Source organism: Salvelinus fontinalis, chromosome 5 (genome assembly GCF_029448725.1).
Source record: "Salvelinus fontinalis isolate EN_2023a chromosome 5, ASM2944872v1, whole genome shotgun sequence".
NCBI classification, from domain to species: Eukaryota; Metazoa; Chordata; class Actinopteri; order Salmoniformes; family Salmonidae; genus Salvelinus; species Salvelinus fontinalis.
In genome coordinates, this window is record NC_074669.1 from 15,285,756 (window position 1) to 15,312,656 (window position 26,901).

Below are 26,901 nucleotides of genomic sequence, written 5' to 3' on the forward strand. Positions count from 1 at the left end.
CCCCCCCTTTGTTCAGGGACACATTATTCAATTTCTGTTAGTCACATGTCTGTGGAACTTGTTCAGTTTATGTCTCAGTTGTTGAATCTTGTTATGTTCATACAAATATTTACACATGTTACGTTTGCTGAAAATAAACGCAGTTGACAGTGAGAGGACGTTTCTTTTTTTGCTGAGTTTACATGTGAGTGCTATGACAAACTGCAACGAACTCCACTGCACACAGAACATGCAAAAGACACAAGATAGTAGTGTTTTACATTTGTCATACCTGTGTGTAGTTGGCATGTATAAGAGATAGTCATTTGATGGTTTGTGTGTTGAGTTTTGATGCAAAATCACAATTTTGAGAAGAGTTCAAATAGTTTTGAATTAAGTGTTTGGTTTTGAATGTCATGTGTGCGTTTTGGGGTTTTGTGTGTAGAGTCTAGAGAAAAGGAGCCATAGTTTCAGAAATCATGTGTAAGCAATTGTCAAACTGTAATATAAAAATGCTATCGGCCATGACTGAAATCAAACGAGTTAGTTTCGGGGTGTGGCTTGATGTTGGTGTCTTGTGTCTTGTGTTTGTTCGCAGGTGGGAAGAGATAGGCAAATCATTTTGCCAATTAGCTCCAGCTGGCTGGTGTGCAACCCTGGCAAAATCTGTTTGACTTTGGATAGGATTTCTCCGGGGCTAGTAAGGGTCTGTCAATAAATTATACAATGTAAATGGGACAATATTTTCATGTTGCACATCTTTTATTTTTCTCATGAAAAGCATTCCAATGTTTGTCTATGAATTTCTACAATTTATAGTTGGTTCGAGGTTTCCAAGTCATAGAAATTTGGAGCTATTGACCTTTTAAAATATTGTCCCATGTACATTGTGTAATTTAAGTCCCTAACTAGCCCCATAGGGATATCGAATGTCAAACCAAATTGACCATGGGCATTACAATCAACTCACGTGCAGCTGCGGTCTGAATTGATGATTACTTGGGGGCTGCCAGGTGTGGGCATGTGGGCAGGATTAAAAGAAACCCAAACCATGGAAAATTGTTATGGTGCCCTTTATTCAGTGACATCCACTTTTCTATCATTTTGCAAATCTTAGTTTTGGACAAGACTAACTTTAAGACCAAATTTGTCCTAGTTACACATTGTAGTCAATTTTGACACTAGAATACATTTCTGACTCATATTGATCAGCGTGGAGGTAAGTGTGAGAAAAGGGGTGGGAGGGCGGGGTGCCTTGTAAGAATTTGCCAACGTGTAGATAAACCAGCTCTACCATCCGTGTTATTGGCCAACGTGCAATCATTGGAAAACAAACTGGACGACCTACGAATAAGACTATCTGACCAACGGGATATTAAAAACTGTCTTATGTTTCACCGAGACATGGCTGAATGACGCCACAGATAATGTAGAGCTGCCTGACTTCACCGTGCATCGGCAGGACAGAGCAGCCACGTCTGGTAAAACAGGGGGTGGGGGTGTGTATCTATTTGTAAATAATTGATGGTGCACGATTTCTAATATTAAAGAAGTCTCGAGGTATTGCTTGCCTGAGGTAGAATACCTCATGATAAGCTGTAGACAACATTATCTACCAAGAGAGTTCTCATCTATATTATTCGTATCCGTCTATTTACCACCACAAACCGATGCTGGCAGTAAGACTGCACTCAACTAGCTGTGTAAATCCATAAGCAAACAGGAAAATGCTCAACCAGAAGCGGTGCTCCTAGTGGCTGGGGACTTTAATGCAGGCAAACTGAAATACTTTTTACTTCATTTCTACCAGCATGTCACATGTGCAACCAGAGGGAGAAAAAACTCTAGACCACCTTTACTCCACACACAGAGAAGCATACAAAGTTCTCCCTCACCCTCCATTTGGCAAATCTGACCATAATTCTATGCTCCTGACTCCTGCTTACAAGCAAGAAGGAAGTACCAGTGTCTCGCTCAATACAGAAGTGGTCAGATGACGCGGATGCTACGCTACAGGACTGTTTTGATAACACAGACTGGAATATGTTCCGGGATTCATCCAATGGCATTGAGGAGTATACCACCTCAGTCAACGGCTTCATCAATAAGTTCATTGACGACGACGTCCCCACAGTGACCGTACGTACATTTCCCAACGAAAAGCCATGGATTACAGGCAACATCCGCATCGACCTAAAGGCTAAAGCTGCTGCTTTCAAGGAGCGGGACACAAATTATAAGAAATCCCACTATGCCCTCAGACGAACCATTAAACAGGCAATGCTTCAATACAGGACTAAGATTGAATCCTACTACACCAGCTTTGACGATCGTCGGATGTGGCAGGGCTTGAAAACTATTACGTACTAATCTAGCCGCGAGCTGCCCAGTGACGCAAGCCTACCAGATGAGCTAAAGGCCTTTTATGTTCGCTTCGAGGCAAGCAAAACTGAAGCATACATGAGAGCCCCAGCTATTCCGGACGACTGTGTGATCACGCACTCCGTAACCGATGTGAGCAAGACCTTTAAACAGGTCAACATTCACAAGGCTGCGGGGCCAGATGGATTACCAGGACGTGTACTCAAAGCATGCACTGACCAACTGGCAAGTGTTCTTATTGACATTTTCAACCTCTCTCTGACCGAGTGTGTAATACCTACATGTTTCAAACAGACCACCATAGCCCCTGTGCCCAAGAAAGCAAAGGTAACCGGCATAAATGATTACCGCCACGTAGCACTCACGTTGGAACTCATGAAGTGCTTTGAAAGGCTGGTCATAGCTCACATCAACACCATCATGCAGGAAACCCAAGACCCACTCCAATTTGCATACCGCCCCAACAGATCCACAGATGATGCAATCTCAATCGCACTACACACTACCCTTTCCCACCTGGACAAAAACAAACCACCTGTGTGAGAATGCTGTTCATTGACTACAGCTTAGTGTTTAAGACCATAGTGCCCACAAAGCTCATCACTAAGCTAAGGTCCCTGGACTAAACAGCTCCTGGACTTCCTGACAGGCTGTTTATTATCTATGCATAGTCACTTTCCTAAGCTAACCTGTACCCCCCCTGTATTTATTATTTAACTAGGCAAGTCAGTTAAGAACAAATACTTACTTACAATGACGGCCTACCCCTGCGACGCTGGCCCAATTGTGTGCCACCCTATGGGACTCCCAATCACGACCAGTTGTGATGCAGCCTGGATTCGAACCAGGGATTGTAGTGATGCAGTGCCTTAGACCGCTGCACCACTCAGGAGTCCTGTATATAGCCTCGTTTTTGCATGTAATTTTCTTGTGTTACTTTTTGGTTTGATTTTTATTTTTTTTACATTAGTTTATTTCTTAAATATTTTCTTAACCAACAATGCTGTTCAAGAAATGGAGTTAAGGGCTTGTAAGTAAGCATTTCATGGTATGGTGTTATATTCAGCGCATTGATTTGAGTACCAGCCAAAAGTTTGGACACCTATTTTTCACTATTTTTTGTGGAATAATAGTAATGACATCAAAACTATGAAATAACACATATGGAATCATGTAGTAACCAAAAAAGTGTTAAACAAATAAAAATATATTTGAGATTCTTAAAAACAGCCAACCCTTTGTCTTGATGTTCTCTCAACCAGCTTAATGAGGTAGTCACCTTGAATGCATTTCACATAACAGGCGTGCCTTGTTAATGCTTCTTGATGCTTTTAACCAATCAAACTGTCTCTCATGAGGACCCCCATAGGAAAGGAAGACCCAGAGTTACCTCTGCTGCAGAGGTTAAGTTCATTAGAGTTAACTGCACCTCAGATTGCAGCCCAAATAAATGCAGAGTTCAAGTAACAGACACATCTCAACATCAACTGTTCCGAGGAGACTGTGTGAATCAGCCCTTCATGGTCGAATGTCTGCAAAGGAATCACTACTAAAGGACACCAATAATAAGAAGAGACTTGCTTAGGCCAAGAAACACGAGCAATGGACATTAGACCGGTGGAAATCTGTCCTTTAGACTGAGTCCAAATTTGCGATTTTTGGTTTCAACCGTGGTGTCCTTGTGAAACTCAGAGTAGGTGAATGGTTTATCTCCACATGTGTGGTTCCCACTGTGAAGCATGCCTACCACAGCATTCTGCAGTGATACGACATCCCATCTGGTTTGCGCTTAGTGGGACTATCATTTGTTTTTCAACAGAATAATGACCCAATACACACCTCCAGGCTGTGTAACCAAATGAGAGTGATGGAGTGCTGCATCAGATGACCTGGCCTCCACAATCACTGGACCTCAACCCAATTGAGATGGTTTGGGATGAGTTGGACCGCAGAGTGAAGGAAAAGCAGCCAACAAGTGCTCAGCATATGTGGGAACTCCTTCAAAACTGTTGGAAAAGCATTCCAGGTGAAGCTGGTTGAGAGAATACTGAGAGTGTTCAAAACTGTCGTCAAGGCAAAGGGTGGCTACTTTGAAGAATATAAAATATAATTATTTGATACTTTTTTGCTTACTACATGATTCCATATGTGTTATTTCATAGTTTGGATGTCTTCACTATTATTCTACAATGTAGAAAATAGTAAAAAATTAAGAAAAACCCATGAATAACTAAGTGTGTCCAAACATTGACTGGTGCTAATATATAAATGTATATAAAAAAAGAAAAAGGTGACATGGCACATGGCCCATCGGCCTGTTAAGATATTTTTTCAAAATGTTTGCCCAATTTCTCTCTTATACTAATCTATAATGAGCCATTGGCTGATCTGTGGGCAATGGCCGGCCCGGTTTTCTGATCGACTGAGATGAGATCACAAACTCAGTAACTCACATTGATCAGCAAAGAGACCTGCTCCGATTCTGAAATCAGTTAGGCAGACAAGATCATGGATCGTAAAAAAGGGAAAGGGTGCTTATAAACGTAGAAAGAGCACATTCTACGTTGTCACCTCACTCAAAATGTCCTAATTTCAGGGGTGTCTAAAACCAGGATTTGGTCAAACATTAAAATGCATTATCCTCATGATTCCTGTAATGAAAGTGTGCCCTGCACCTGCCCCTGTCTCCCTGTCTCAAAATTCGATCTGATTGTATAACATAAAAACATTGTAATTGCGAGAAACACAGCTTTGGATCTTTGCCCCTTGTCCCTGTTGAGGAGAGGAGGGTCTCAGCTTTCTGTAGGCATCTTTTATATTTCTCAACTCTCAATATTCAGCTCAATAGCAACTATTTTACAACCAAGATATTGGATATGGGGCTCTATTTTCAGGCAGCACTGCTAGGGATATTTAAGACCAATCAAAAGCTGGTTTTAGCGGTAACACAGTTGGTTATGGCATGCATTTTGACAGTAGAAACGCAGCCTATCCAGCCGTGATGCACATTGCCCATTTGTGCATGGAACAACATTAGACTAATGTGCTTTTAATGGTTTGAAACATTTCTAAAAAAAAATCTTTCCCCATTTTGTTTTATTTTATTAAAAACCAAGCATAGCTTCCCCTCATCTCAATAAAGGCTTTTTTAGTCTGCCCAATGCAATCGCGAAGTAGTCAAGACTTTTGATAAAGGGTTTGGCTCCTGAGACTGCTTGGATAAAAATCTTAATCACCAAAGCTATATTAAAATATCAAGTTTGAGAGGAATAAAACAGTGAGCTGACATTCCCTTTTAATCTATGCATTGTAGGCAGGCCCACATTATTTTAATATTATATGCCAACAGGGAGAAATGATTGTGTCTTTAAGTCTGACATAGCCTATTTAACACAAGTTGTTTTGTTTAGAATTTGATTATAATTATTTGTTTTTCTTTTAGGCCTTATCAATAATGAAATTAATCTTGCTTATTGACAACAATAATGCAATTTACAGTAGGCCTGGCCCCTATATCTGTGTGAATGCCATGCAATTACTTAGAACAATGTTGACCGCAAATGGGTTCAAGTTAGCCTATTTAGCAAAGATGGGATAGGTCTACATTTTGTTATTTTGTTCCTGTTAGCCAATTAACAAACTATAACTGACTAACATTGGAATTGAAGTTGATTCCAAGGCAATACATAAACGTTTGTAAATACACAACCTGAAGCAACCACATATTTCAACATAGAGAACATTCTGATTGGCCAGTGCGGGGCCAAGCCTCAACACGCCCACAACTTGCTTGTTCATCAAAACTCAACCCTTTTGCGCCAACGCCAGCAAGTGTGCCAATAATTGCGATAGTGAAAATTGTATAAATATGTTTGATACACCCCTGAACCTATAGCACTACTGCATGCACTTAGAGTCACCATTGTGTTAGGTTTGTTAAAATAGAGCCCATGGAGCAGCACGTGCCTGAAATGCACACTGGCCATTGCAAGGTCTCATGGGTAGTAGCCTACAACTGCAAAGTTATTTTAGGACATAACATTTACTGTTGGATCAATACATGGCTACTAGCAGTGGGTATTATATTTAGAGTTAGCAATCTAGTTAAAACCTTTCAAGGATCAGACCCTTTTTTTTTTTTTAATTTCGTCTAAAATGACATACCCAAACGTAACTGCCTGTAGCTCAGGAACTGAAGCAAGGATATGCATATTCTTGATACCATTTGAAAGGAAACACTTTGAAGTTTGTGGAAATATGAAATTAATGTAGGAGAATATAACACATTAGATCTGGTAAAAGATAATACAAACCAAAAAACATACATTTTCTTTTTTTTCATCATCTTTGAAATGCAAGAAAAAGGCCATAATATTGCAGTTAAGGCGTGATTTAGATTTTGGCCATTAGATGCAGCTTGTGTGTAAAGTTCAGATTGAGCCAATGAAGCATTGCTACACTGCACAGTATTTTGCCTCAAGTCTGCCCAAATGTGCCGAATTGGTCAATTGATACATTTTCAACTACATAAATATAGAGAACATACAAAAATGATATGGTAATACAAAATGTAAGTTTACATACCCAGGAATGTCATACATGATGGATCATTTATCTTATACACTAACTTTCACACATCTAGATGGCCGGGCGGGGTGGGTGTGGAGCCAGAGACAGCAGGGGTTCAAACTACAGAACCCAGTTCCTACATTTGAATAAAAAATTGATTTTATCAAACAAAACTATGCTAAAAAAAAATCCAGGACCCTCAGGATGACAAATAAGAGCAAGATTACTGAATGTAAGTACATTATTTCCCTTCAGAGGTGAATGTATCAAACCAGTTGCTGTGATAAAAGTTTTTTGTTGTTCTGCACTCTCCTCAAACAATAGCATGGCATTTTTTCACTGTAATAGCTACTGTAAATTGGACAGTGCAGTTAGATTAAGAAGAATCTAAGCTTTCAGCCCATATAAGACATGTCTATGTCCTGGAAAGTTGGCTGTTACTTACAACATCATTCTAGTCACATTAGCGCATGTTAGCCTCAACTGTCCCACTATAGGGACACCGATCCCGTAGAGGTTTTTAATGTGTTTTGAGTTTCCACTTCCTCAGGTGTTGAACCCCAAATTAATTAGCCTATGTCTGTAGTTTAGTTCACATAAAGATATATGTAATTAATTTCTATTGAAAGAATATACATTCTGGAGTGCTATTTTATTTATTTTTTTTACCCCTAATCGGTAGTTAGTCTTGTCCCATTGCTGCAACTCCCGTACGGACTCCGGAGTCATGCATCGAAACACAACCCTGCCAAGCCCCACTGCCGGAGGAAACACCGTACAACTGACTGAAGTCAGCATGCATGTGCCTGGCCTGTCATAAGGAGTCGCTAGAGTGCAATGGGACAAGGACATCCCAGCCGGCTTAACCCTCCCCTAACCCTGGGCCAATTGTGTGCCACCTCGTCAGTCTCCCGGTCTCAGCTGGCTGCGACACAGCCTGGGATTGAACCTGGGTCTGTAGTGACCCCTTTAGCACTGTGATCCAGTGCCTTAGCCTGCTGCGCCACTCGGGAGGCACTGGAGTCCTATTTTGACAGTGGAGTATAGCAACTATAGTCTAACACAATTCCTGACAATCACTGGATTATGCACAAAATATCTTGAGTCATGCATTCCTGCTTGGATGCGTTAGATGAAACAACTTATTACACTTCTTAATAAATCACTATGAATTACTTTTTGAGATGATTACTCATGATCTAGGTCCTACCAAATCATGGGCTGGTGCCACCAACTGTAACTGGGGGTGAGTTGGCAGTGCTTGCAGTGATGTGGGCTGGTGTGGATAAAATTTGAATTCTTGTCCCTGTCCGCCGCTGGCACAGCCTGTCGAGGAGGAGTCTCAGAGTGGCTGTGTTTGTCTCACGTCTCTTCCTGAGCCCAAGAAGCTGCTCCAGAACATTGACCTATAGTCCAGGATGTTGGTCCAAATGCTCACGTTCTCCCCACGGCCACCGACTGCTCTGGTTTTGCTGTCCAGATCTATGTGAGTGTCAAGAAGGGCAAAGAATCCTCAGAAAAAGGTGTCCATTGAGCCTCCACTTGGTGCCACTCTGACACAGTTTCCTCAGGGCCCAAGTAGGCTGACCTCATATCTGCCTGATGGCCCGGGCCAGGGAACGGTCTCTCACTCTTACGAAGGCTGTATTGTGATGGGGAACCAGTAATCCGAGCACACTCCTCCTCTCAACGTGTGAATTGAATGTCCCTGTATGTTTTGAATAATGTATCTACAGTCCTGGAAAGAAGAATAACACATACAGAGGTCATAGCCAGCCACCACGTTATATAAGATGTTATTGTGTTTGAGTACAACATTTATAATCAGTGCAGGTTGTCATTAATTGTGTTGTATTATCATGTCAAGAGGATGAAGGGAGGAAAATAGTTGTGTACCTGTGTTGTATGTCAATGATTCCTTTCTATATATTTTAGTCTACGGGGAGGGACAGACAGACATCATAATTATGAACATTTTCAACATTATGAAGTTAGTCTTTGAGTCAAAGTCCCTTGTGTTGCACACATAAACGCACATGCACCCACCAACGCAGGCATGCGTGCACATACACTCACACACACACTCCCAGACACACTCCCTCCCACAGCCCCTCCACACATTTTTTTGAAATCCACATTACCAAGAATTCACATCTTCACACCCAATATGTCTCTTTCCAATAAGGACATAGATGCCACACTACTGGCATCTAATGTCTCCCTACTGGACACAGATGACAATTAAATGTCTATTCCACATTGGTTCAACATTGTTTCCACTGCATTTCAATTAAACTATGTTGATTCAACCAGTGGGTGCCCAGTGGTTCACTACTCCTAAACCATCGATAGCCATATGTTCTGGAGAATTCCCACGAAGGAGGAACCAATCAATCTATTCTGGGCATCAACTACCAGCTAAAGAGGAGTGGTATGTCCATGAGTGGTAGATCATCTGATATTCCCTGTACAGTCAAAATTTGTGGAAATGATGTAACAACCAATCGTATTGCAATGCATAATTTAAACCTTACAACAATACACAGATATCTTGCAGCTGTCATGTTGTACCTTTGCCTGTGGACTTGGACTGGCTGGCTGCCACAGTGGTCATGTCAGATGGCAGACCTACATACACCCCGCCATAGTTCCTGAGAGAGGTAGTATGAAAAAAGATCCAAGGTCACATGACATCCAGACACTATACAGTGGCAGTCTCTCACCAACAACAGGGTATGATGTGTGTTAGCACTGCAGTGTGTGTGTACAGTATGTAACCAAAACACATTAAGGAAGCAGCAGTCCCAGAGATGAAAAGAAGGACGTCAAAAATACGATTATTTTGGAAGTTGAAAACATTTATTTTTCCAGATGTTGAAATCAGGTGCAATTTAGGTGCTGAATGAAAAGTGAAGACATCTTCTACAGATGTAAAAAATAAACACATATTCCAAACATTGAAAATAAGTAATTTACTTATGTTAAAAACACATATTTTCTGTCATTGATTCTACAGCAAAATGTTAACTGATATACATTGTCAATAAGAATAACCAACAGAACACTTAATCTACAATAACATTCTCAGTAATGGTTACAGACATTTTTTCTTGCTATGACTGTGATGTTTTTATTTATCTACCTTATTTGAATGCACTGACTATTAGTCACTCTGGATAAGAGCGTCTGCTGAATGACCAAAATGTAAAAACAAACACTTGCAAAGCATGCTGGGTATTATTCCAAACAAGTACAAATTTGGTCGTGTAGACCAGATCCAAATCTGAACAAATCATAGACGTCTAGGCTATGTTTCACAAGTTTGAACAGCACAGTACTGTACGGCACAGTAGAGCACAGTACAGTACAGTAGATTAGAGTACAATACAATAGAGTTTAATTCAGTAGAGTACAGCACAGAAGAGCACAGTACAATAGAGTAGAGTATAGATAGTATAGTTTAATTCAGTAGATTAGAGTACAGCACAGAAGAGCACAGTACAGTAGAGTACGGGTATAGTTTAATTCAGAGTACAGTATAGTTCAGTAAAGTAGAGTACAATACAGTACACTATACTTTACTGTACTCTGTATTGTACTGTACGCTTCAGTACTGTACTGTACTTTTCTTTACTGTGTACTGTAATGTACTCTGCCTTGCTCTACTGTACTGTACTGTCCTGTGTTGTCCAAACATAGACGTCTATAATTGGTTCAGATCTGGTGCAGTCCGGACTAAATCTGAACCAATTATAGACGTATATGTTTAGGCCAAATATAGACCCGTCCGGACCAGACAACTGTGGACGTTGAAATCAAGGCCGGACGGTATATGCTTAGTGCGATCTAATGACTGTAAGAACACATGGTTAGGATTATGTTTGGGCTAAACCTTTTGCAGAGGAGTAGGACGATAGGACAATCACTTACCTTCTTTTCTCATCGTCTGGTGAGGGTTCTTCTGTCCTGATTAAGACAATAACCACAGATCAGCTCACATGACCGGATAGAATGCTCAAAGCACAAACATATTGTACATAACAGCCAACACGTTACAGAGAATTTATTAATATAGTTGACCTGGATAGTGAATGTGACTTGATTATGAGATGGGCAAGACTTGGGGTGGCAGGTAGCCTAGTGGTTAGAGCGTTGGACTAGTAACTGAAAGGTTGCAAGATCAAATTCCTGAGCTGACAAGGTAAAAATCTGTAGTTCTACCCCTGAACAAGGCAGTTAACCCACTGTTCCTAGGCCGTCATTGAAAATAAGAATTTGTTCTTAACTGACTTGCTAAGTTAAATAAAGGAAAAATAAATAAAAACTTGATATAGGGTTTCTGTGAGGCCACTGATCATAGGGAATCAACAATGTGGATGATGGTTTTCTACCTACAATGAATGGAGGTGAAATGGTTTCTGGACTATGCCATGGACATTGTCACGTTTCTTCTCTGCCCACAAAAGAGGCATGAAAAAATAAGTGTACATGTCGTGTGTGTGTGACAACGTGGCATTGCAGGCCTGGAGGTGTGTGACTGGCTGTGGTTGGCAGTGTGCTGCTGTCAGGGTTCTGGATTGAGCACTTTATCTGCTCAGGTGTTTATCATAAAGCACACACACTGATAGATTTTTTTTTAAATTGGGGAAATGGCTGCCTCCTCCCTCTGCCCACGGTGTGATGCTGACAGTGGCACACTGCGTCTGGTGGAGGACAGGGCAGCAGGATGTGTTGCACATATTATTGATGTACAGTGAGTCAGTTCTTTACTGAACAAGGCTGATTCATTGTAAAACCAGTACAGTTAACATATTTTAATTTCTCTACACACTAATATTCTATACGTAAAAGATTTGAATGCCTTGATATGAAAGACTGAACAATTTACCAGAGGATTCACATTAAATGTTTGCATCGTACAAATATCATATCTGAAAGTAGGCATTTTGAGGTATTGCAAGGGAATATCAGTATAAAATACATACATGTAATATACCTTTTATTTCAGACAGATTACATTACATTTCTCTCTTTCTTTCTCTCTCTCTCACTCTATCTTCCCTCCCTCCCTCTCTCTCTATCTATCTTTCTCCCCTCTCTCTCTCTTCCCACCTCTCTCTCTTCCTCCCCACCTCTCTCTCTCTTTTTCTCCCCCTCTCTCTATCTATCTTTCTCCCCTCTCTCTCTCTTCCTCCCCACCTCTCTCTCTCTCTTTCTCCCCCTCTCTCTCTATTATCTTTCTCCCCCTCTCTCTTTCTCCCCTCTCTCTCTTATCTTTCTCTCCCCCCTCTCTCTCATCTTTCTCCCCTCTCTCTCTTCCCCCTCTCTCTCTTTCTCCCCCCCTCTCTCTCTTTCTCCCTGCTCTCACTCTATATCTTTTTCTCACACTCTCCTCTCTCTGTGCTGTACACTATGAAGGCAACACCTTGTTGAGTCTATGAAGGAGTAATCGGATGAGACGGTTGCTGTACTTACAAATCTTTGGAAGTTTCTGCAGGTCCTGTGAACTCAAGAAAAGTAAAAATAATATGAATACTCAACTATCATTATTTTGTTCTGGATGCTACATGACGTGTGGAATAAAATAGAAAAGTACATTTTATTTAGTAGCCTAAGTGAGGCTGCTGATTTGAGGTGGTCTTGTCTCACAGCGAGTCCACTCAACACACATCACATCAAGCCCACATTTACTCATCCATTCACACGGTCTATCCCTCCTCTTTGTACTGTGTGCCTGCTTTATCTATAGCAGGGCTGTTAAATGTCGGTCCTGGAGGGCCAAATCACTTCTGGTTTCCATCCTCTTCTTCTAATAAGGGACTGATTCAGACCTGGGATACCAGGTGAGTGCAATTAACCACCAGGTAGAAACCAAAAACAGAAGTGTTTCGGCTCTCCAGGACCAGAGTTGAACAGCCCTAATTTATAGGGATGTAGTGCATTACATACAGGGGCAGCAAACACGACAAACTCTGTCTTTGAAGAATCCTTACCATCCACAATATCAGTAACCACAGAGCAGACAGAATCATTGACAGCTAATCACTGTACCCATCTCTACAGTACCTTTCTGATGCTATCGGAAATGCCATAGGCTCCATACATCACTATTAACACAACTATCTACACTTAACAGCTCCCTTCCCACTCTTAGAAGATGTTACAGAAATCAATGTGCCACAGCTTAATGACCGCCACTTAAGGCCCACTTTAAGGGAGTGAAAGAGCACTGTGGGTGATGTTGGATGGCTGAGCTCGTAGGGTTGTCTGTGATTTGACAGTTGTTGGTGGCTTTCGAGTGACACTCCAGAGCTCTCCTGGGGGGACTGTATGTACCAACTCCACGCCACACAGAGAAGGACCTTGATACGGATGTGTAAGACATGTAGGGCCAGAGTGAGAGACAGGTAGAGGCCACAGCGCAGATAGGACTTGCTCTGGGAGAGAGGAGGGAGAAGGTTGGAGTGGCTCTGAGAGAGAGGAGGGGTAGGGAGGGTTGGACTGGCTCTGACAGAGAGGAGTGGTAGGGAGGGTTGGACAGGTTCTGAGGGAGAGAGATAGAGAGGGCTGGATGGGCTCTGACAGAGAGGAGTGGTAGGGAGGGTTGGGCAGGCTCTGAGGGAGAGAGATAGAGAGGGTTGGATGGGCTCTGACAGAGAGGAGTGGTAGGGAGGGTTGGACAGGCTCTGAGGGAGAGAGATAGAGAGGGTTGGATGGGCTCTGACAGAGAGGAGTGGTAGGGAGGGTTGGGCAGGCTCTGAGGGAGAGAGATAGAGAGGGTTGGATGGGCTCTGACAGAGAGGAGTGGTAGGGAGGGTTGGACAGGCTCTGAGGGAGAGAGATAGAGAGGGTTGGATGGGCTCTGACAGAGAGGAGTGGTAGGGAGGGTTGGGCAGGCTCTGAGGGAGAGAGAGAGAGAGGGTTGGATGGGCTGGGAGAGGGGTAGGGTTGAACTGGCTCTGAGAGAGAGGAGGGAGCGAGAGGGTTGAACTGGCTCTGACAGAGAGGAGGGGTAGGGATGGTTGGACAGGCTCTGAGGGAGAGGAGGGGTAGGGAGGGTTGGACTGGTTCAGAGGAAGAGAAGGGGTAGAGTGGGTTGGACAGGCTCTGAGAGAGAGGATAGGCTCTGACAGAGGAGAGATAGGAAGGATTGGACTGGCTCTGAGAGAGAGGATAGGCTCTGACAGAGGAGAGATAGGAAGGGTTGGACAGGCTCTGACAGAGGGATAGGGAGGGTTGGACTGGTTCTGACAGAGAGAGAGGAGGGATAGGGAGGGTTGGACTGGCCCTGACAGGGATAGGGAGGGTTGGACTGGCTCTGATGGAGGGATAGGGAGGGTTAGACTGGTTCTGACAGAGAGAGAGGAGGGATAGGGAGGGTTGGACTGGCACTGACAGAGATAGGGAGGGTTGGACTGGTTCTGACAGAGAGAGAGAGAGGAGGGATAGGGAGGGTTGGACTTGTCCTGACAGAGAGAGAGGAGGGATAGGGAGGGTTAGACTGGTTCTGACAGAGAGAGAGGAGGGATAGGGAGGGTTAGACTGGTTCTGACAGAAGGAGAGGAGGGATAGGGAGGGTTAGACTGGTTCTGACAGAGAGAGAGGAGGGATAGGGAGGGTTAGACTGGTTCTGACAGAAGGAGAGGAGGGATAGGGAGGGTTAGACTGGTTCTGACAGAGAGAGAGGAGGGATAGGGAGGGTTAGACTGGTTCTGACAGAGAGAGAGGAGAGATAGGGAGGGTTGGACTGGTTCTGACCGAGAGAGGAGGGATAGGGAGGGTTAGACTGGTTCTGACAGAGAGAGAGGAGGGATAGGAAGGGTTGGACTGGTTCTGACAGAGAGAGAGGAGGGATAGGGAGGGTTGGACTGGCCCTGACAGAGGGATAGGGAGGGTTGGACAAGCTCTGACAGAGGGAGAGGGAGGGTTGGACTGGCTCTGATAGAGGGATAGGGAGGGTTGGACTGGTTCTGACAGAGAGAGAGGAGGGATAGGGAGGGTTAGACTGGTTCTGACAGAGAGAGAGGAGGGATAGGGAGGGTTAGACTGGTTCTGACAGAAAGAGAGGAGGGATAGGGAGGGTTGGACTGGTTCTGACAGAGAGAGAGGAGGGATAGGGAGGGTTAGACTGGTTCTGACAGAAAGAGAGGAGGGATAGGGAAGGTTGGACTGGCTCTGAAAGAGGGATAGGGAGGGTTGGACTGGCTCTGACAGAGAGGTGGGAAAGGGAGGGTTGGATAGGCTCTGACAGAGGTGGGAAAGGGAGGGTTGGATAGGCTCTGACAGAGAGGGAGGGTTGGACAAGCTCTGATAGAGGGATAGGGAGGGTTGGACAAGCTGTGATAGAGGGATAGGGAGGGTTGGACAAGCTCTGACAGAGGGATAGGGAGGGTTGGACAAGCTCTGATAGAGGGATGGGGAGGGTTGGACAAGCTGTGATCGAGGGATAGGGAGGGTTGGACAAGCTCTGACAGAGGGATAGGGAGGGTTGGACAAGCTCTGATAGAGGGATAGGGAGGGTTGGACAAGCTCTGATAGAGGGGTAGGGAGGGTTGGACAAGCTCTGATAGAGGGATAGGGAGGGTTGGACAAGCTCTGACAGAGGGATAGGGAGGGTTGGACTGGCTCTGAGGGAGAGAGAGAGAGAGGGTTGGATGGGCTGAGAGAGGGGTAGGGTTGAACTGGCTCTGAGAGAGAGGAGGGAGCGAGAGGGTTGAACTGGCTCTGACAGAGAGGAGGGGTAGGGATGGTTGGACAGGCTCTGAGGGAGAGGAGGGGTAGGGAGGGTTGGACTGGTTCAGAGGAAGAGAAGGGGTAGAGTGGGTTGGACAGGCTCTGAGAGAGAAGATAGGCTCTGACAGAGGAGAGACAGGAAGGATTGGACTGGCTCTGAGAGAGAGGATAGGCTCTGACAGAGGAGAGATAGGAAGGGTTGGACAGGCTCTGACAGAGGGATAGGGAGGGTTGGACTGGCCCTGACAGGGATAGGGAGGGTTGGACTGGCTCTGATGGAGGGATAGGGAGGGTTAGACTGGTTCTGACAGAGAGAGAGGAGGGATAGGGAGGGTTGGACTGGCACTGACAGAGATAGGGAGGGTTGGACTGGTTCTGACAGAGAGAGAGAGAGGAGGGATAGGGAGGGTTAGACTGGTTCTGACAGAGAGAGAGGAGGGATAGGGAGGGTTGGACTGGTTCTGACAGAAGGAGAGGAGGGATAGGGAGGGTTAGACTGGTTCTGACAGAGAGAGAGGAGAGATAGGGAGGGTTGGACTGGTTCTGACCGAGAGAGGAGGGATAGGGAGGGTTAGACTGGTTCTGACAGAGAGAGAGGAGAGATAGGAAGGGTTGGACTGGTTCTGACAGGGATAGGGAGGGTTGGACTGGCTCTGACAGAGAGGAGTGGTAGGGAGGGTTGGACAGGTTCTGAGGGAGAGAGATAGAGAGGGCTGGATGGGCTCTGACAGAGAGGAGTGGTAGGGAGGGTTGGGCAGGCTCTGAGGGAGAGAGATAGAGAGGGTTGGATGGGCTCTGACAGAGAGGAGTGGTAGGGAGGGTTGGACAGGCTCTGAGGGAGAGAGATAGAGAGGGTTGGATGGGCTCTGACAGAGAGGAGTGGTAGGGAGGGTTGGGCAGGCTCTGAGGGAGAGAGATAGAGAGGGTTGGATGGGCTCTGACAGAGAGGAGTGGTAGGGAGGGTTGGACAGGCTCTGAGGGAGAGAGATAGAGAGGGTTGGATGGGCTCTGACAGAGAGGAGTGGTAGGGAGGGTTGGGCAGGCTCTGAGGGAGAGAGAGAGAGAGGGTTGGATGGGCTGAGAGAGGGGTAGGGTTGAACTGGCTCTGAGAGAGAGGAGGGAGCGAGAGGGTTGAACTGGCTCTGACAGAGAGGAGGGGTAGGGATGGTTGGACAGGCTCTGAGGGAGAGGAGGGGTAGGGAGGGTTGGACTGGTTCAGAGGAAGAGAAGGGGTAGAGTGGGTTGGACAGGCTCTGAGAGAGAGGATAGGCTCTGACAGAGGAGAGATAGGAAGGATTGGACTGGCTCTGAGAGAGAGGATAGGCTCTGACAGAGGAGAGATAGGAAGGGTTGGACAGGCTCTGACAGAGGGATAGGGAGGGTTGGACTGGTTCTGACAGAGAGAGAGGAGGGATAGGGAGGGTTGGACTGGCCCTGACAGGGATAGGGAGGGTTGGACTGGCTCTGATGGAGGGATAGGGAGGGTTAGACTGGTTCTGACAGAGAGAGAGGAGGGATAGGGAGGGTTGGACTGGCACTGACAGAGATAGGGAGGGTTGGACTGGTTCTGACAGAGAGAGAGAGAGGAGGGATAGGGAGGGTTGGACTTGTCCTGACAGAGAGAGAGGAGGGATAGGGAGGGTTAGACTGGTTCTGACAGAGAGAGAGGAGGGATATTGAGGGTTAGACTGGTTCTGACAGAAGGAGAGGAGGGATAGGGAGGGTTAGACTGGTTCTGACAGAGAGAGAGGAGGGATAGGGAGGGTTAGACTGGTTCTGACAGAAGGAGAGGAGGGATAGGGAGGGTTAGACTGGTTCTGACAGAGAGAGAGGAGGGATAGGGAGGGTTAGACTGGTTCTGACAGAGAGAGAGGAGAGATAGGGAGGGTTGGACTGGTTCTGACCGAGAGAGGAGGGATAGGGAGGGTTAGACTGGTTCTGACAGAGAGAGAGGAGGGATAGGAAGGGTTGGACTGGTTCTGACAGAGAGAGAGGAGGGATAGGGAGGGTTGGACTGGCCCTGACAGAGGGATAGGGAGGGTTGGACAAGCTCTGACAGAGGGAGAGGGAGGGTTGGACTGGCTCTGATAGAGGGATAGGGAGGGTTGGACTGGTTCTGACAGAGAGAGAGGAGGGATAGGGAGGGTTAGACTGGTTCTGACAGAGAGAGAGGAGGGATAGGGAGGGTTAGACTGGTTCTGACAGAAAGAGAGGAGGGATAGGGAGGGTTGGACTGGTTCTGACAGAGAGAGAGGAGGGATAGGGAGGGTTAGACTGGTTCTGACAGAAAGAGAGGAGGGATAGGGAAGGTTGGACTGGCTCTGAAAGAGGGATAGGGAGGGTTGGACTGGCTCTGACAGAGAGGTGGGAAAGGGAGGGTTGGATAGGCTCTGACAGAGGTGGGAAAGGGAGGGTTGGATAGGCTCTGACAGAGAGGGAGGGTTGGACAAGCTCTGATAGAGGGATAGGGAGGGTTGGACAAGCTCTGACAGAGGGATAGGGAGGGTTGGACAAGCTCTGATAGAGGGATGGGGAGGGTTGGACAAGCTGTGATCGAGGGATAGGGAGGGTTGGACAAGCTCTGACAGAGGGATAGGGAGGGTTGGACAAGCTCTGATAGAGGGATAGGGAGGGTTGGACAAGCTCTGATAGAGGGGTAGGGAGGGTTGGACAAGCTCTGATAGAGGGATAGGGAGGGTTGGACAAGCTCTGACAGAGGGATAGGGAGGGTTGGACTGGCTCTGAGGGAGAGAGAGAGAGAGGGTTGGATGGGCTGAGAGAGGGGTAGGGTTGAACTGGCTCTGAGAGAGAGGAGGGAGCGAGAGGGTTGAACTGGCTCTGACAGAGAGGAGGGGTAGGGATGGTTGGACAGGCTCTGAGGGAGAGGAGGGGTAGGGAGGGTTGGACTGGTTCAGAGGAAGAGAAGGGGTAGAGTGGGTTGGACAGGCTCTGAGAGAGAAGATAGGCTCTGACAGAGGAGAGACAGGAAGGATTGGACTGGCTCTGAGAGAGAGGATAGGCTCTGACAGAGGAGAGATAGGAAGGGTTGGACAGGCTCTGACAGAGGGATAGGGAGGGTTGGACTGGCCCTGACAGGGATAGGGAGGGTTGGACTGGCTCTGATGGAGGGATAGGGAGGGTTAGACTGGTTCTGACAGAGAGAGAGGAGGGATAGGGAGGGTTGGACTGGCACTGACAGAGATAGGGAGGGTTGGACTGGTTCTGACAGAGAGAGAGAGAGGAGGGATAGGGAGGGTTAGACTGGTTCTGACAGAGAGAGAGGAGGGATAGGGAGGGTTGGACTGGTTCTGACAGAAGGAGAGGAGGGATAGGGAGGGTTAGACTGGTTCTGACAGAGAGAGAGGAGAGATAGGGAGGGTTGGACTGGTTCTGACCAAGAGAGGAGGGATAGGGAGGGTTAGACTGGTTCTGACAGAGAGAGAGGAGAGATAGGAAGGGTTGGACTGGTTCTGACAGGGATAGGGAGGGTTGGACTGGCTCTGATAGAGGGATAGGGAGGGTTGGACTGGTTCTGACAGAGAGAGAGGAGGGATAGGGAGGGTTAGACTGGTTCTGACAGAGAGAGAGGAGGGATAGGGAGGGTTAGACTGGTTCTGACAGAAAGAGAGGAGGGATAGGGAGGGTTGGACTGGTTCTGACAGAGAGAGAGGAGGGATAGGGAGGGTTAGACTGGTTCTGACAGAAAGAGAGGAGGGATAGGGAGGGTTGGACTGGCTCTGAAAGAGAGGTGGGAAAGGGAGGGTTGGATAGGCTCTGACAGAGAGAGAGGAGGGATCGGGAGGGTTGGACTGGTTCTGACAGAGAGAGAGGAGGGATAGGGAGGGTTAGACTGGTACTGACAGAGAGAGAGGAGGGATAGGGAGGGTTAGACTGGTTCTGACAGAAAGAGAGGAGGGATAGGGAAGGTTGGACTGGCTCTGAAAGAGGGATAGGGAGGGTTGGACTGGCTCTGACAGAGAGGTGGGAAAGGGAGGGTTGGATAGGCTCTGACAGAGGTGGGAAAGGGAGGGTTGGATAGGCTCTGACAGAGAGGGAGGGTTGGACAAGCTCTGATAGAGGGATAGGGAGGGTTGGACAAGCTCTGACAGAGGGATAGGGAGGGTTGGACAAGCTCTGATAGAGGGATAGGGAGGGTTGGACAAGCTGTGATAGAGGGATAGGGAGGGTTGGACAAGCTCTGACAGAGGGATAGGGAGGGTTGGACAAGCTCTGATAGAGGGATAGGGAGGGTTGGACAAGCTGTGATCGAGGGATAGGGAGGGTTGGACAAGCTCTGACAGAGGGATAGGGAGGGTTGGACAAGCTCTGATAGAGGGATAGGGAGGGTTGGACAAGCTGTGATAGAGGGATAGGGAGGGTTGGACAAGCTCTGATAGAGGGATAGGGAGGGTTGGACAAGCTCTGACAGAGGGATAGGGAGGGTTGGACTGGCTCTGATGGAGGGATAGGGAGGGTTAGACTGCTTCTGACAGAGAGAGAGGAGGGATAGGGAGGGTTGGACTGGCACTGACAGGGATAGGGAGGCTTGGACTGGTTCTGACAGAGAGAGAGAGAGGAGGGATAGGGAGGGTTGGACTTGTCCTGACAGAGAGAGAGGAGGGATAGGGAGGGTTAGACTGGTTCTGACAGAGAGAGAGGAGGGATAGGGAGGGTTAGACTGGTTCTGACAGAAGGAGAGGAGGGATAGGGAGGGTTAGACTGGTTCTGACAGAGAGAGAGGAGGGATAGGGAGGGTTAGACTGGTTCTGACAGAGAGAGAGGAGAGATAGGGAGGGTTGGACTGGTTCTGACCGAGAGAGGAGGGATAGGGAGGGTTAGACTGGTTCTGACAGAGAGAGAGGAGGGATAGGAAGGGTTGGACTGGTTCTGACAGAGAGAGAGGAGGGATAGGGAGGGTTGGACTGGCCCTGACAGGGATAGGGAGGGTTGGACTGGCTCTGATAGAGGGATAGGGAGGGTTGGACTGGTTCTGACAGAGAGAGAGGAGGGATAGGGAGGGTTAGACTGGTTCTGACAGAGAGAGAGGAGGGATAGGGAGGGTTAGACTGGTTCTGACAGAAAGAGAGGAGGGATAGGGAGGGTTGGACTGGTTCTGACAGAGAGAGAGGAGGGATAGGGAGGGTTAGACTGGTTCTGACAGAAAGAGAGGAGGGATAGGGAGGGTTGGACTGGCTCGGAAAGAGAGGTGGGAAGGGGTGGGTTGGATAGGCTCTGACAGAGAGAGAGGAGGGATCGGGAGGGTTAGACTGGTTCTGACAGAGAGAGAGGAGGGATAGGGAGGGTTAGACTGGTTCTGACAGAGAGAGAGGAGGGATAGGGAGGGTTAGACTGGTTCTGACAGAAAGAGAGGAGGGATAGGGAGGGTTGGACTGGCTCTGAAAGAGGGATAGGGAGGGTTGGACTGGCTCTGACAGAGAGGTGGGAAAGGGAGGGTTGGATAGGCTCTGACAGAGGTGGGAAAGGGAGGGTTGGATAGGCTCTGACAGAGAGGTGGGAAAGGGAGGGTTGGACAAGCTCTGATAGAGGGATAGGGAGGGTTGGACAAGCTCTGACAGAGGGATAGGGAGGGTTGGACAAGCTGTGACAGAGGGATAGGGAGGGTTGGACAAGCTGTGATAGAGGGATAGGGAGGGTTGGACAAGCTGTGATAGAGGGATAGGGAGGGTTGGACAAGCTCTGACAGAGGGATAGGGAGGGTTGGACAAGCTGTGACAGAGGGATAGGGAGGGTTGGACAAGCTGTGACAGAGGGATAGGGAGGGTTGGACAAGCTGTGACAGAGGGATAGGGAAGGTTGGACAAGCTGTGACAGAGGGATAGGGAGGGTTGGACAAGCTGTGACAGAGGGATAGGGAAGGTTGGACAAGCTGTGATAGAGTGATAGGGAGGGTTGGAAAAGCTGTGACAGAGGGATAGGGAGGGTTGGACAAGCTGTGATAGAGGGATAGGGAGGGTTGGACAAGCTGTGACAGAGTGATAGGGAAGGTTGGATCTGTATTATGGAGGTTGTCAGAGAAATGTAGAGGTCATAACAACCTGCACTGGCTCTGGGAGACGGACGGATAGAGAGAGTTGGAACTTAGAAAGGGTTGAACCTGTGAGAGGGGTGGACCTTGATGGATATCAGGTATACTCTTTATCAAAGGCAGCTAACTTTGATAAACAAGGGTCAAATAGACCAACAGCTTACAGTGGATGTAACTGGAAGGAGTTTACAGTGGACATAGTTTACAGTGGACAGAGATTACAGTGGATGCAGTTTATAGTGGACGGAGAATACAGTGGACGTAGTTCACGGTGGACGTAGTTCACGGTGGACGTAGTTCACGGTGGACGGAGATTACAGTGGACGGAGATTACAGTGGACGGAGATTACAGTGGACATAGTTTATGTCAGGTCGTTTGCATCATGTAGCTATGATCATACATCATCTAGCATACTGTATGCTACACTGTATGAATTTATATTACATCACAAACTGAGTTCCATTCCAGTCCATTCAAATTGTCTTCAATCACCTTCATCTGCTACTAAATTCCTAGAAATTATCCATTTAAATTGTCTTTATTCACCTTCCTCATCTGCGTCTAAATTCTTAGAAACACAATGGTTTCTACTTTATTATGCAAGTAATTGAATGTTCTGTATTCACTGCTGTGTCTCAAGAATTTGTCCTTGTATCAAAATGGAACATTATTTAACTTTTAAAAACCAGGTAAACCAGGTAACCCCCGTCCTCCATCTCCTCTGTTACGACACAACATGACATTGACAAAGAGTGTACACGTACGGAGGCCATACTTGTTAACTTTACAAAAAAGTTGTAGTTTTAGTTTACGTTTAAGTGTCAGCCAATTAAAATTGTCCACGTAGTTGCTTGTGATCAAAGGCTACATGTTAACTGTTCGGAATTTGAACCGTATATAATCATGGCCACCTGGTGAGATAAGCATAGGGCAAAATGTGCCATGTTATGTAATAGGAACAGCTAAAATGTAGCCTCAACTACGTCGACAATTTTAATTGGCTGATGCTTAAACTTTTTCTCATGTTTGCAAGTATGGCCTCGTCGTGTCCCAATGCTATTCTAAAATGTTGTCCATCTACTAATACTTATGTTATTCGTATTTAAATATGAAATGTGCATCTTCCAATTCAAAACAAACACCACCATTTTATGAAGACGAGACCAACGCCGTTATACAGTAACAACGCAAGTGGAGAAGACAGTGGCCATTTCACAACCCTTAGAAAATCATATTCATTATTAAGGGGATTCAGATCTGGTTTCACAAGAGGGATGAGAAGCACAATATCCAGTACATTTAGGAGGTCACGGTCCTATTTAGCTGCACAAACACATGGGTGTGGAATAAAAACGGAGTGGGAATGGAAACTTCCCTTACCTGATCATTATAAAGATAAACCATTAGACAACAGGTTGTTAGGAGAATTTAACCAGACTCACATATAAAATACAACTGGTAATTTGACCTCACAGCTGTGTTGTGCAACACTGCTGATATGATCACATTTAGTCTACAGTACTAACGATTCCGATACTGTTATGGATGGGTGTAGGGTCATTTTAGCATTGGCCAAATTTAGGTTGCCAATAGGCTATGAAAAATCCCCTAGACCTTTGTATTGAATAATGACAGATATCTGTGACAGAAAAGGGCACCCTCTACCACACACTCATCATAATGACATTGTCACATGTCGTCACATCCTTGTCCCTGAGCTGGAGATTGACCTCTAACTGTGGGCTTAAAGATCCTTCACAGAGAATCTCACACATATTTCCATTGTATAACATACATAATCATAATTCTCACGTCAAGTTCACATTGTTTTCCTCTGGGGACTCCTTACCATGAACTAGGGTAGAGTCAGAGAAGCGAAAACATGAAGCTGTTTGTCACATTAGCTTCCTGGGGTTCTGTTAGACAAGGAGCCTGTCTGGTCTTTGCTGATTAGCCACACACACACTTGCACTCACGCACCCCCCCCCCCCCACACACACACACACACACACACACACACACACACACACACACACACACACACACACACACACACACACACAGAGACACACAGACACACAGACACACAGACACAGAGTTGCTTTGCTGGTCATTGAGATAATTCCACAGGCACTCGGATTCTATTCCCATTATTCTATGACCGCAGCAGCAGCCATTGAGTGCTATACAAATCTCCAATCTCAGAAATACAACAGGCATTTTATTGTCATTCAGTCATTGCTCTTTGCTTATGACAATGAGTGTATTAACCAGGAACATTCACGAGTAAGACCTTAAGGTAGTTGCCCAGTAAAAGGTGTCCTTTTTTGGCTTTTGATGAATGAAACCAGGATAAAGAGTGATAATTTCAAAAGGAACAGAAGACAACCAGCATCAATCACCTGAAGAAACAGAGGAGGACTAGCTGCTGAGATGCCAAAATCCTGTCTTTCTTTCATCCACATCCCATGGAGAAAGAGACGGCATAAATACAAGTGAAACTGTAAATCACACACACACACACACACACACACACACACACACACACGCACACGCACACGCACACGCACACGCACACGCACACACACACTATACCCATCTTTGTAAGCGTTTCAGCTTTAAATTCCTAAAGACCCTTTGCTGTCTCCTGGCCACCAGGGGTCAAAGTCTGAGCTAAAGACTAAAGACCGCTGTTCACCCATGAGACCCCCATACAAAATTCAGCAAACAACTGTATAAGCATGCACACACAAACACACATGCACACACACACAGACACACATGCACATGCACACACACACACATACACACAAATGCAGAAAGAGCTAGAATGACCCTAACACACGATCCACACAACATCCCCTCCCGTGGGCATGAACCCCCCCGTCACACACATACACACACACACACACACACACACACACACACACACACACACACACACACACACACACACACACACACACACACTGTATGTTCTGGAACAAGAACACTCACCCCCTCCTGACGTGCTGGCGGCTGAGGAATTGCCACAACCCATGCTGCATGGATGCAGCTATCGTCCAAAAAAAGGAGAGGAGCTCAAAGAGGAGGGAAAGGAGAAAAGAGCAACAGCTATGTGGAGATGGAAACAGATGAAAGAGGGATGAAAGAAGGAGTTGTTTTATGTCTCTCAGTCACACTGATTTCTTATTTGGTGGTAGGCTCCTGCGCTCTGTGTCCATCCCCTCTGCAGAACTGAACTGAGTGGTGTGTGAAAGCATGGAGATGCTGTTATATACACAGAGGGAGGGGGAGAGAGAGAAAGACATAGAGAGAGACATAGAGAGAGAGAGAGAGAGAGAGAGAGAGAGAGAGAGAGAGAGAGAGAGAGAGAGAGAGAGAGAGAGAGAGAGAGAGAGAGAGATGCTCTGCCCTCATATGATTTTCTCTTTTTCTCCACCCTGACAGGGTTGCCCAGGAAACGGGGGAATGGGGAGGAGGGTGTGGAGCAAGCAGGCCAATGGAGCTCCCAGTTTGGTAAGGAACAAATGATCTATTTAAAAAGGGGACATTATCAATGTTCCAGCTTGTATGTGTGACTTTCCAAATTCCTGATGTGGTAACATGCATGTTAAAATACACAGCTGAAAAGCATACTCCATTGACACTCAAAGCCCGAAAGCCTTTGAGATGCCTGACATATCTCACAAATAATATTTTCTTCAAAACCTTCAACTGGGGTCAAACTAAGTTCAGCATTATGTGATCCTCTTATAAAGCACAACAGCTCCCCTAGCCTTTCCTTCTCTGAATGTTTTATTATGTTTCACAAGCCATTTTGGTAACAAGACCTGAGCTTGGATAACTTGCTGTGTACTACTAGCCTACTTGACTTACTCTCAGGGCTCAAATTCCATGGAACCCGAATTGCAGTATTTACGCTATGGTCAAATAAACACTATACAAAAAACTAGCTACCACTATCAGATAGGCTTTTCTCACAGGTAAATGCATCCAGTTTTCACAATAACACGTGTGTGCAGTAGTTTGTAGGCATAGTAAACCAAAAGAACCTGTGTAAGCAACTCATTCCCCTTAAGATAATGGTTCTTATGGTTTCCCGTAGCAACAATGTTCTATTTTTCTGGTCACATAATGTTTCAGGTGTTGATGATACAGTGTTTTGTAATGTCTGGATTCCTTGCTTAAAATGAGCTGGAGCTATGTAGTCCAATTCCTTAATAAATACAGATGTCCTCTGTCCTCTCCAAACCCTGAGGGTAGAACTTTCATTAACTCTGGGTGCACACACACACACACGCGCACACGCACACGCACACACACACACACACACACACACAGGAGCTGCAGTCACGAGATCATGAGAATTAAGCTGAATATGCATTGACTGTGAGTGAAGATGAACCCCTTATGTTCACATCACCAATGAACGAACGATCATGGTTCAAACACACCATGACAGTCGTGAAGAGGCACGACAGCGCCTTTTCCCCCCTCAGGAGACTGAAAACATTTGGCATGGGTCCTCAGATCCTCAAAAAGTTCTACAGCTGCACCATCAAGCGCATCCTAACTGGTTGCATCACCTCCTGGTATGGCAACTGCTCGGCCTCCGACCGCAAGAAGCTACAGAGGATAGTGCATATGGCCCAGTACATCACTGGGGCCAAACTTCCTGCCATCCAGGACCTCTATAACAGTTGGTGTCAGAGGATGGCCCTAAAATTACCAAAGACTCCAGCCACCCTAGTCATAGACTGTTCTCCGGCAAGTGGTGCCGGAGCGCCAAGTCTAGGTACAAAAGGCTTCTTAACAGCTTCTACTCCAAGCCACAAGACTCCTGAACAGCTAATCAAATGGCTACCCGGACTATTTGCATTGACCACCCCACCCCATTTTTACGCTGCTCTGTTTATTATCTGTGCATAGTTACTTTGCCTTTACCTACATGTACATATTAACCTCAATTACCTTGACTAACCTGTGCCCCTGCACATTGACTCTGTAGCCTCGCTACTGTTTTATATTGTTGCTCTTTAATTATTTGTTATTTTTCTATTTTCTTATTTTTTATTTACATTTTTTATTTATTCATTTTTTACTTCAGTTTATTTTAGTAAATACTTTCTTAACACTTGTTTTTCTTAAAACTGCATTGTTGGTTAAGGGCTTGTAAGTAAGCATTTCA

The 26,901-nt window shown here is 46.1% G+C and overlaps 1 protein-coding gene across 2 annotated transcripts; it reads right to left on the reverse strand.

Annotated features, from left to right (window-relative positions):
* Nucleotides 1-7: 7 nt before the first annotated feature.
* LOC129855193 (overexpressed in colon carcinoma 1 protein homolog) lies at nt 8-25,080 on the reverse strand. 2 transcript variants are annotated; one of them, XM_055922604.1, is made up of 6 exons: nt 24,708-25,076; nt 12,406-12,430; nt 10,861-10,896; nt 9,502-9,581; nt 8,827-8,866; nt 8-8,668 (listed from the first exon to the last, which is right to left on the reverse strand). In XM_055922604.1, the coding sequence occupies exons 1-5, from the start codon at nt 24,748-24,750 to the stop codon at nt 8,862-8,864; spliced, it is 189 nt and encodes a 62-aa protein (XP_055778579.1). In that variant the 5' UTR covers nt 24,751-25,076; the 3' UTR covers nt 8-8,668; nt 8,827-8,861. The 2 variants fall into 2 exon arrangements, with proteins under 2 accessions (XP_055778579.1, XP_055778578.1); XM_055922603.1 differs by lacking the exon at nt 8,827-8,866 and having other exon boundaries at nt 24,708-25,080.
* Between the last annotated feature and the right edge of the window lie 1,821 nt (nt 25,081-26,901).

Coding starts and splice junctions, on each gene's coding strand:
- LOC129855193 (XM_055922603.1), bottom strand. CDS start 24,750: ATGGGTTGTGGCAATTCCTCAGCCGCCAGCACGTCAGGAGGGG. Junction 10,897..12,405: donor GCAGAAACTTCCAAAGATTT/GTAAGTACAGCA, acceptor TGTCTTAATCAG/GACAGAAGAACCCTCACCAG. Junction 9,582..10,860: donor CCAGACGATGAGAAAAGAAG/GTAAGTGATTGT, acceptor TACCTCTCTCAG/GAACTATGGCGGGGTGTATG.